The 11,163-nt window shown below is 41.5% G+C and overlaps 2 protein-coding genes across 3 annotated transcripts; one reads left to right on the top strand and one right to left on the bottom strand.

The window, feature by feature from the left end:
• Nucleotides 1-745: 745 nt before the first annotated feature.
• LOC120756245 (holocytochrome c-type synthase) lies at nt 746-7,393 on the bottom strand. 2 transcript variants are annotated; one of them, XM_040072261.1, is made up of 7 exons: nt 7,316-7,393; nt 6,736-6,885; nt 5,880-6,028; nt 5,123-5,271; nt 3,954-4,073; nt 3,342-3,428; nt 746-3,097 (listed from the first exon to the last, which is right to left on the bottom strand). In XM_040072261.1, the coding sequence occupies exons 2-7, from the start codon at nt 6,848-6,850 to the stop codon at nt 2,899-2,901; spliced, it is 819 nt and encodes a 272-aa protein (XP_039928195.1). In that variant the 5' UTR covers nt 6,851-6,885; nt 7,316-7,393; the 3' UTR covers nt 746-2,898. The 2 variants fall into 2 exon arrangements, with proteins under 2 accessions (XP_039928195.1, XP_039928196.1); XM_040072262.2 differs by lacking the exon at nt 7,316-7,393 and adding an exon at nt 7,049-7,167.
• Nucleotides 6,937-7,816, top strand: LOC120756573 (basic proline-rich protein-like). The gene is made up of 2 exons (XM_040073094.1): nt 6,937-6,959; nt 7,042-7,816. Exons 1-2 carry the CDS (start codon nt 6,937-6,939, stop codon nt 7,814-7,816), a joined length of 798 nt encoding a protein of 265 aa, XP_039929028.1.
• The last annotated feature ends 3,347 nt before the right edge of the window (nt 7,817-11,163 follow it).

Here is an 11,163-nt window from a genome sequence, read left to right as displayed (position 1 = left end):
TGTCGGGTTCCAAAATTCTGTTTCTGGCTGGCTAGGATTGGGAACCTGATTTTACTGCAGAATTCCATGAAAGGGCTTGATCAGGATACTTCTTCACTTTCTTGGGCTCCATGAACTCTCCATACCTTCCTATACTTACAAAGAAAAGATGTAAATGTATTTATTTATGCACATTCCTTTTAATATATACAGAGATTTCTTTTAATATAGCCTGAACAATAGTTTTTCAGTTAAAACCTCCTTCCTGAGGATTAAAAAAACTATTTAAATCACTGTTATTCAAATTTACATTGGAATTATAATAATTTTAACATCTATGTATCATTCATCAAGAAACCCAAGCCTAAAGAAGAAACTCCATTTACTTCCTTAAGTCTTACTGCTTGCAGAAATTCATTATTTTCATTTACTCTTCTAATAATTTTTACTTTTTTAAATTTCCTTGCATTCTTCTCAAGTTAGCCAGACTCAGGATGAATCTGTTTCTTGTCATATGCTCTTATTCTAAGAACTGTTAGCAAACACTTGAATTTAGTCCTTGGGGTTTGGTTCTGTATTCACCTGAAAAATGAGTAGATGTGACAATAGTTAAGTTGTAGTAATATACAATAACACATAGGAACAATATTGAATATATACTCTATAGCAAGATTTTAGTTCTAACACACTAGAATCTCATATGACACATACAAAAGCTTATTTTAATAATCCTTATAGCTAAAAGCATGATCACCAAATACCAAAGTTAAGAAAAGTATATTTATTTGATTCTCCTTTTAGTTTGATGACAAAGTAGTACATTTCACTAACAGTAACACAGAAAAGAGCAATTTTGAATCTGTGGAAGTTGGAACGCAACAGGAGATAGTAAAGACATGAAGTGGCCCGTGACAATTTCCCCAGATTCAGCAGCTATTACAATTTCCATGCTCCCAACATCTCACTGCCGAAATCAACAAAGCACACTCGTGCTTTTGAAGCTTCTGAAGTACTCCCTACAGTGGTGTAGCCTTTCCAAATAGTGTAGCAAGTTGCCAAATGCATAAACCAACAACTACAAAAAAAATCCCAAACAAAAACAACCCATCACCCCAAAAAGAGTACTCTTCCATCTTTACTGTTAGAACAGAGCAGTTCCTTCATAAGTCAGATATGCTTCATACAAATTCACTTTTCATTTACCTCATCCATACATTGCCTACTTATATGGAAGTTTTTTCTTCCCTGTTTATATATATATATATGTATAGGTGTGTGTGTGTATATATATATATGAATCACTGAAAAGGTGAAAAGGAATAAGCAAACTGGATATGGGTAAGAGCATGGTTTTTCTCTTAGGATTCTGGATAACCTTTATTCCTAACATGCACAACAGTAGTCTCTGAAGTGGAAACTATTTGTGATCGTTAGAATTCTAAAGTAGGAAAGCTTCCCGGACTAATTTTTCCCTAAATGGGAAGTGACTTTCCTGAAACATTAAGAGGGGGAAAATTAAATTTTCCCCATTGGGAAAAAAAAAAAAAAAAAAAAAAAAAAAAAAAGGTTCCAATATCAGTTAAACATAGGCCACTTTCAGGAAATGAAATGTACAGCTAGTTTCCCATTAAGGTTGGGGAGTTTCAAGAAGGCAGCTTCCCACATTTGAGAAGCTACAAGGTGCTATTCTCATACTCCTTTCCATTCCCAAGTGTTTTGCACAGCACCTGAAACTTATCGAGTCAAGCAAACTTAAATCTATTACAGTGGAACACTTTAAAAAGTTTGTTTCCCTTACTAAGCACAAACAATAATCAAATCTTTATGCCATGCATTGCTCTTAAAAAACACTCCAATCAACCTTCTCCCATGGCACTTTTGATACCCTTTCAGCCCACTTACGTACACACCTGTAATGCACCTCACTTATACTCACGTGTGTGACTGTGCAGTCACACCCCCTTGTGCAATTCTTTATTACATAAAAAGCCACGCTGTAATAAATATCAGTAATGCAGCCAGGATGCCAAATACAGATGCACTGCAGGAGGTTCTTTAAATAAGGCTTAGCTCTGTCCTGAATTCATTACATGACACACATTATAGACTTGAAAATACTAAAATAATGCATTTTCTTACATCAGAAAACCACCCTTTGAATATTCAAATAAATAGTCATTAAATATCAATTTTATGTCTTTTTAAAAGTGTCCTGTTTTAAAAGTGATATTCATTTCCCGCTTCTAACAGATGTTCTTCTATTCAAAGAAAAATTGCAGATTAAAAATTGCATGAGTATATTCTCCTTTTCTATATAACATATCTTTAAAATACTCAGACCACACTATACCTCCTTTAACTGATTAACTGAAGTTTTCTGAGGAAGTATGTATTTGAATAGGTAAAATGTCCATGTGAAAACAAATACATGGCTTTACAGTGAAAATAAAACATGTAATTTGAAAGAGTCCAGATCTTTTACCCTTTATTCATCATGGAGATACTCAAATACATTAAATACGTGAAATAATTTATGAAATTTCCAGTTTTCACTAATCAAGTAATACTCAAAACTCCAGTCAGAATCAGAATTGTAAGGTATTTGGAGCAGCACTGAAGTCATGAAAAGAAGGCAACCTTATGCAGAATCTGAGAGAAAGTAAGAAAGGCTTCCCAGTTCTTAAGAAAATTAAGATACGTGTTTTTGCCACTGTAACTTTATTATTCCATTTGAAACACCACAAAGCATTGGTGTACTCAACGAGAGAATTCCCTGAACTCCCTTTCCCACCCACAAAGAACAGTGGTGACGATGAAAGCAATGACAGCTGCAGTGAACTTCTGTCTCAAGTCCTGATATTCACACGTCCATTGTCTAGGAGAAAGTGGTTACTTTTCGAGTACACACCACAGGAGCACTTAGGAAGTCCAGCGCCACCAGGCCACCTTCACTCTGTCCCAGACGGCCGAGAGTGAGTCCAGCGCAGGGCGCACATCCAGGATGGTGAACTGGTAGTTCTTGTCCACTGCTCCGCCGTCGTAGTAATCGATAACGTAGCGCACTTCCTTCCCACACCGGTCGACTATCCAATCGTGCCGATCAAAGGGTAGCTCGTACCTGGAAAGGACAGGGAACAGGCCATGGAGATATTTTAATGGATATTCCCCTCCCTGGGAGAGGGAGTGGAAGTCCAGTTCAAGATTCATTTGTCCGTAAGATCCCACTAGTACTTCTATCTTCTGGCAATTCTAACTTGCAATACCTGTTCTGAAACTTCTTTAAATTAATTCTACATCATGTTTCCAGAAACATTTCTCTGGCCTCCCATCTCACTGGAAGATCTTCTTCCCTGCCCACGTACCCCATCCATGAACGTATTCTGGCTCTTGGTGAGTACTCCTTTGCTTTGCCTCCAAACCGCATCAGCGACGGCCCACATGGACATTCCCTGTGCACACAATTTAAAAGGAAAACAGTTTTTACCTTTTAACACAGTCTTATTTTCAGTGATTAAACCACTATGGTAATTTGTTTTAGTAACAAACTGGGTAGAAGAAAGCAACAGTAAAAAATTAATAACAAGATAAACCAATTTTTTTTCCTTTCCTTTGAAAAGTCACCCAGTTTCTGCCAGCACTTACTACTGGTATGATAAACGATCTCTGATATGATTCACACACATTGTTCTAATTTGTCAACAAAGCAGTTCTCTGCAAATCTAACCCACAGATTTAATAGATTAAAGAATAGAAAACCATAATCCAAACTACTGTGTAAAAACCATCATGGAATTTCAAAGAAAAAGTTACAATACCAAATGTTTAACTAGTCTGTGTCTTGTAGGAACAAGGGACTATGCTGACCTAAAAAGTAACAGTTTTTTAATCACTGCTTTTCACCAGTCATGCTAAGTTGACAACTTGTATCTTTGTCATTACAAATACTCCATATGCAATATTTCATAGGTACATACACAGCATGTAGAGCTTCCCACTTCAAAATCTCCTTCCAAGCTTGCTCATTATTTTGATTATGAATCTTAATAATGTTCGTCATGTCTTCACTCGTTATGTCATCATCTTTCCACCTCCACCTAAAAAGTAAGAACTTGAAAACAGTTTATAAACATTACAGCATAACTATTCCACCTTCCTAGGTTTATCTGATGAACTTTTGAATCAAGATTTAAGGTTGTATGTAAGACACAAGACAAGTACACAAACTTCTGGCTCATCTGCTTAAGCATGTTGAGAACCACTTCATTTTCTGTGCAGAAACTTATCATCACAGAGATCCACAAATTCTACATAGCTAAATTAACAGCTCAACTGGATCAGAAAGTTATCAGAGTGTGCAAACATCACAGTATTCATAAAAATGCTTAGGAAAAATCCCACTTGTGTTCCTAATGCACAGAAGTCCTGTATTCAATACATTGTGGCAACACTTAGAAATACTTTTCATCCCTCTTGACAATGCACTTTGACTGCATGTGTGCTTCCTTTTCAACTGGCATAACATTAACACATTTCAGTTTTCACAGGACCAAAACTTGTATGTTCCACACAGGCTGCTATATCATACTGTGTTATGAACCATATCGACACTATTGCTTCAAAAGTAAACTACCTGTAAAGTTCACTTGTTCAAGAATGACAAACAAATCATACAAAAGAACAAGGAAATATCAGCACAGGAGGATTTTTAGTCTTGCCTACACTAAATTTTTGTAAATACCAAAAATATCTACTTGCAAATTTCCCCATTTTTAGCAATTCTGCAAAATTAGATGTTCTTACATAGAACTTCTACCGTCATTTTACAGCATTAGCATGAAACCAATTGAGACTGAAAGTTGGCAATCATGCAAACTTTGTCTACGCCTGTGCATGGACTTTTAAGAAAATTTTCTGAGCCAGTAGCAGTTGCTTGGCATTTTTTTGCCATCTTCCTGGTCACTGGAAGACACATGGCCTTTGAGACCAACTCACCCTTTAAAATAAAAATGTTTCTAAAAATAGTACTTTTTTAGAAGAGCTACTTTATTATTTACTGGTTAAAATCCACAAACTCTCAGAAAAAAACCCCAGTAACAAATGACACAAGTTCATGAATTCCAGGCTCACAGACACATGTATTTACCCTTTTCTTAGCATAGCATTCCAGAACATTTGCTCTGAAGGGTAGACCCATTTCTTGTCAGAATGTGCTCTAGGAATGGAAGATTCTTCTCTAACAGTTGACAATGGAAATGGCTGACCTGGGGATGGCTGCTGATTGGGAGGAGGCATCTACAGAACAAGGAGAACAAACAACCAGTAGAGTATTAGCATGTTTTTAAGTTACAGTGTTTGAGAAAAATCAAAGCATAAACAATCACCTCCTACAAAGATCAAGAAGTTCAGCCTTTATTTAAGACCACCAAAATGACCTTTTTTGCAGCAGAACGCTTTGCACAAGTTTGTCACCAGAAGACTACAGAAAAGCTTTGTACTTTCACTTTCAAAAAACTTCAACTTTCAAAAGAGCAATGCTTTTTGTAAACTAGAGGAAATCTTGGAGACGCTAATCAAAACTCAACCATACTGCCATTACACTGAAATGAAAATCCACCAACGTAGCATAAAAAACATTTATGTAACTAGTAAGTAGAGAGCAAAAGATATTTAAAAACAGGAAGACCACCAGAGATGTGAATTTTAACACAATGTTAAATAAGATGCAACTTGTTTCAAATAAAATTTGCAAAAAAAAAGAGAAAAACCAGTCTTAAAATAATAATTAAAAAATGTTATTTCCCAGAGTTTCCAGCTTACAGAGTAACATTATTTACATTTTTGAGTGTAACACTTCTGAAGAAACAAGACTAAAGAAAACACATGAAGTAAGCAAAAGTTACCATATTGCTGGGATCTATGTCATCTTTCATTTGAGATGCACCAGACTTCACAGGACATGCTACAAACTCATAAGCTCTTTCTTGATGTGCAGGAACATCATCTGTGTTCTCCGTTCTATGATCAGCAGTCTTCATGTGCATTGGACAACCTTAAACGCAACAGCAGTATACATTTTGCTACAAGATGAAAACTCTAATAATACATGAAATGGAAAAGTTCATTGAAGGCTCATGCCAATGCAAACGGGTATTTCATTCTTTCTTCTGAGCTTTTCAACAGTTTGAACTGCTCTTTTTCCTACATTTCAGGACTCAAATCATAGTAAGATCAGTTTCCTGTGTAGTCTTTGAATGCTCATTTCCTATCCCCATGCTGGTCCAACAGTGAACTGTTCGTACTTAAGATTTCCTCAGCGAAGCTGATCCAGTGCATTGGCTGAGTTAAGAGAAGAGCTGATGTCCTTCTCCAGGTACTCATCTCACTCCACCCTTTTACTGCCCTTTTCCAGACGCAAGTTTTAGTGACAACCAGTAAACCAGTCACCATCTCTGTAGGGGCTCCGCGCCCCTCTGTGGCTGTACCACACCACAGAACAGATCTGTAGGGCCCCTGTGAAACGAACTGGGAGTGACCCACAGGTTCTACAGTGAGCACCTCCTGTCTCTACACACAGAGCAGCTTGCACAGTGTTCTAGTGAACAAGTGACTCCTCCTAAGGAAAATTTACTTGAGAATGACTTTTGCTAAATAAAAACCTGGAGTTTATTTGAAGAATTTCTCGCTTCCCTCCCCCCAGTATTTTTCAGTCTGGTTCCCAAGTAGAGTTTAGCTCATTTAGGTTTCAAGCATGATTACCGTTCATTTTTTCCTGATGCATGGGACATTCTGAAGGTGGAGATGCCGTCTGATATTGCCTGGATGCATTTGGTGACTGCTGTGCAGCAGCCGGGGAGGATGCGGACAAACCCATGGCGTCTGCACACCGGGCCTTTTAAGATCGAATTTCTAAAGAAAAAGAAAGCAAACAGTCGTAACACAAAACTGCACTGGTTATTTATGAAGGTGAACGCCAAGTGCAGGTGCAGCGCTGCACCACAAATTAAATAATTAATTAGAAACTAGATTTAAGTAACAAGCTTCCATCCCAAACAAAAACTCAAGGGCCTACCAGGGCTGCCCCGAGCTCTTCCCCAGCCGCTCCTCACGGTCCCTGGCAAGGGCCGTGCCCGCACGCCCTGAAGGGCAGCGGCTCCCGCCGGAGCGCCCCGCCCCGGCCCCCGCCGTGACCGACCCGCAAGGTCAGGGCAGGCCCGCTCCTCTGCGCGGCGCGGCGGCACCGCCGCCTCAGCGCCCGCCTCCCAACGCCGTGGTGTCCGGAGCTGCCGCTACCCCATCGCACCCCGCACATCCTCCGCGCCCTCCTCCTCCTCCTCACCTCGCCTGGCCCGGCCCGCGCCCCCGCGGCGGCCCCCAGCGCCTCGCGAGACCGCGGCTCCGCTGCACGCCTGCGCCCGCCGGCGAGGGGCGGGCACGGGGCCGGGGCCCCGCCTGCCGCCAGGGCTCCGGGAGCGGGTACCGATCCCCGCCCGCCGCCAGGGCTCCGGGAGCGGGTACCGATCCCCGCCCGCCGCCAGGGCTCCGGGAGCGGGTACCGATCCCCGCCCGCCGCCAGGGCTCCGGGAGCGGGCACAGGGCCCGATCGCCGCCCGCCGCCAGGGCTCCGGGAGCGGGTACCGATCCCCGCCCGCCGCCAGGGCTCCGGGAGCGGGCACAGGGCCCGATCCCCGCCCGCCGCCTCGGCTCCGGGAGCGGGTACCGATCCTCGCCCGCCGCCAGGGCTCCGGGAGCGGGCACAGGGCCCGATCCTCGCCCGCCGCCAGGGCTCCGGGAGCGGGCACAGGGCCCGATTCCCGCCCGCCGCGGGGCACAGGGCTAGGGTGGCCCCGGGGCTGAGCCCTCGCCCAGCGCACGGCCGCCCAGGCCCGGGTTAGGCGCGGGGGGAGCCCGCGGGGGCGCACGGCAGGGGACAAGAGCTGGGTCTAAACTTGCCCACGACAGCGAACCGTGCCAACCGAGGCTCGCGGTAAGCCCCGGGCAGCTGCGCTAGCGAGGGATACGCTGCTCGTGCCTGGTGCTGTGAGCTTGTTAGTGAAATCATCCCTTAAAACCGCAAATAATTGCTTTAGTATAGAAGGAACCCACAACGTACTAGCAGCACGCATCGATACCGTAAAGGTGTGTCCTTTTTAATATTAAACTTGCGGAAATAGTAAAGTTATGTTGTAAGATTATTTTTAAACATCAACTAGCCAAGAAAATTATGACAGCTCTTTTAAGATTTCCTAAGAATATTGCCTTATTTCCAAGCCAGATGCAGTTTAACTATATGTGTGAAGTACCGTGCATAACACACAGAAGGTGGAGCTCGCTGTGCATCAGAGCACAGAATGCTCCCTTCATCGCATCCCTTCTTGACCAACAAGTGATAAGACGTGGCTGTAAAGTAACCACTGTAACAGTAGGTACAAACCCCACAGGACTATTTACATGTTCATCCCACCACGTGGACTCTAAAAGAGGCTGTCAAGTGCAAAAAGCAGGTGGGGAGCCCAGAAACATTCATTATAAATGTTTAACAATTAGAACTGATTTTTTAAAACCCACATTTTTTCCCAAATATTCTATTTCATTGTAGCAATTAAAAATAAAACTAAAGTAGAAAGGAATATAATCTTCAAGTGACACAGATATTACAGTATCTTAGGATGAAGAAAATCCAAATTCTTATGTGGAAGAAGGGTACATACAGAAATGAGTGATTTTCTTTCAAAAAAGACAAAACTGAAATAGTTCTAAGCAGCAGTATTTCAAAATATATAACTACCTGAATATAAAAAGCTTTTATATATTCCTCTCAGGAGTGTTTTTAAGATAACTTTTACATGCCATGTTTCAAAGTAGGATCTTTCTTGTTAACAAGGAGATTGCCATTCAGTATGAACATGAAATAAGAATACAAGTAAAAAGCAATACCAAATACTCATCCTTTCAGTCATTTTTGCCCTTTTATAGTCTTGATTACTTAAGAAGAAATTGGTTTCTACCCTTTCGGCATGCCAGAATTATCAGCACAGCATATTGATTACCTTAAGATAGAAATTTAGCATCATGGCAGTAATTGAATCTCTACTATATGGCATAGAAAACATTCTGATTGCCTCCATCATTTCCCAATTTAGGCAGATCTGGCTCTGCTGCAGCATCTAAGACGACACTCAGAGTAAGAGCTGTGTAAGCAGCACTAACCATTTTAAGTCTTCACTTGCTGCATGTACAGAACCACAGAACAGTTTGGGTTAGAAGGGCTCTTAAAGATTGTCTCATTCCAACCCCTCTGCAATAGGCAGAGACATCTTCCCCTATAAAAGGAATGAGAAGGACGTGTTTACAAGCAAACTGTGGGCCTGATGGTAGATAAAGCCAGATACAGAGAGGTGAAAGAAGCAATGGGGGGAACAATAAATTCCATAGGAATTCCACTAATCGACACAGACTGCTACTCAATCAAGACTGTGGTAGATCTCTGGATTTAGAGGAAAAGAACAGAGGCAAAAGGAAAAAGAAAAACAGGGAAGGGGGGAACATACATTAGAAGGGGGTCTTGGGTATTAAGGGTTTCTGGAAGTCTGTACCTCTCAAGTACCTCAGGCAATGGGAAAAGAGAGAGGGAAAATGCAGCTGGAAAATTAGGATAAAAAGGAGGCTGTGCCCCCTAAAAATTTTGAGAGACCCCACAGGGAATGAATGCCCCATGACCTCTCCCTTTATTTGAATAAAGTTATAGGACTCTTCTGCCTCCTTTTTGGACATAAACCTTTGGTGTTTGTGGATTAATATTCCTGACACGTACACCAGGTAGCTCAAAGCCTCATCTAACCTGGCCTTGAACAGGGACATCCACAGCTTCTCTGGGCAACCTGTTCTAATGCTTCACCACTCTCACAGGGAAGAATTTCTACCTAACATCCAATCTAAACCTGCCCTCTTTCAATTTAAAGCCATTCCCCCTTGTCCTATCACTACATGCCTCTGTAAAAAGTCCCTCCCCAGCTCTCTTGTAGCCCTTTACATACTGGAAGGGGCTCTGGATTGTCCACAGAGCCTTCTCACCTCCAGGCTGAACAACCACAAGTCACCCATCCTGTCCTCACTTAACGACACTGGTTAATAAGATCCTCCCACCGAGCAACTGACGTATCTGCTTCCAAATATTTCAAGTCAGTGGCAGAAAGACTCTATGGGTAAAACAGATTTTCTCTCTCTGGCTTTCTCAAATGGAAAATTGGTTCTAGTCCTTCCTCTCAAAGTACAAAATGCTGCAGATGTCAGCATGCCATCTCCCTGCTTTCCACCATCATTCTCCACAAGAAGCAACAACTGCACTGTTAGTTATTGTATAGATCAGAGTTTTCACCCTCTGTAAGATGAGCCAATTTCTTGTACTGTAAAGCCTTCTTTACAAAGAACACCAAGGTCCCAATCTCATTGAAGCACACAGTCTACCCATAGGTATATTGGGCTGTGAACTCCAGAAAAGCACAGCAAGATATCACACCCAGAAGCCCACCTTCTAAAATATGACAGATATCCATTGCAAAGATTGATTTTTTTTTTTAATCTTACTGTAAAATTATCACACCAATATGAGGAGAGAAACAAAAGCTTTCAGCAAGAACACAAAGAGTAATAAAAAAAAAAAAAAAGAGGAGAAAATGAAAAGCAACTGCACACCCAAGTATGACAAAGAAGTGGATATACAAAATACTTCCTATAACCTATATCCTAGGGAGAAATAATGTTTCTCACACTTTAAGCAAGATTTGTTGAATGGATCATTTTAAGAATGGCTCACTGAAAGGCATCCCTTGTTCCCAGCCACGCTCTGTCCTTTCCTCCATCCTGTGTTAAAAGCTGCCTGGAGCCAATATGAAAGCCTCCTACCAAGCCCCATTGTCCTTCCTCAAGCAGTTGGAAATCTGACCTATATAGCACCTCACCCCAAAGAATGTCTGTTCCCAGAAACTCCCACTCACTTGCTAACAGACCAGCGAGTTAATGAGCAGTTTACTACACTATCAGTAAAACTAGTAGCTTAAGTATATAATTTACAAATGCAACTAAATACCCTTCAAAAGAGGAGAGGAAAAAAAGAAAAACACTGGACTGCTTTGTGTTTTCATCTAGTAATTTAACCATTGCACGACACATAAGAAAACATAAAGA

This window comes from Hirundo rustica, chromosome 9 (assembly GCF_015227805.2).
Source record: "Hirundo rustica isolate bHirRus1 chromosome 9, bHirRus1.pri.v3, whole genome shotgun sequence".
In the NCBI taxonomy this organism is placed as follows: domain Eukaryota; kingdom Metazoa; phylum Chordata; class Aves; order Passeriformes; family Hirundinidae; genus Hirundo; species Hirundo rustica.
Note: the sequence above shows the minus strand (reverse complement) of the source record. Positions and strands in the feature narration are given on the sequence as shown.

Coding starts and splice junctions, on each gene's coding strand:
- LOC120756573 (XM_040073094.1), top strand. CDS start 6,937: ATGAAGGTGAACGCCAAGTGCAG. Junction 6,960..7,041: donor AAGGTGAACGCCAAGTGCAG/GTGCAGCGCTGC, acceptor CAAAAACTCAAG/GGCCTACCAGGGCTGCCCCG.
- LOC120756245 (XM_040072261.1), bottom strand. CDS start 6,850: ATGGGTTTGTCCGCATCCTCCCCGGCTGCTGCACAGCAGTCACCAAAT. Junction 5,272..5,879: donor ACATAGATCCCAGCAATATG/GTAACTTTTGCT, acceptor CTTGTTCTGTAG/ATGCCTCCTCCCAATCAGCA. Junction 3,098..3,341: donor AGAATACGTTCATGGATGGG/GTACGTGGGCAG, acceptor TGTCCTTTCCAG/GTACGAGCTACCCTTTGATC.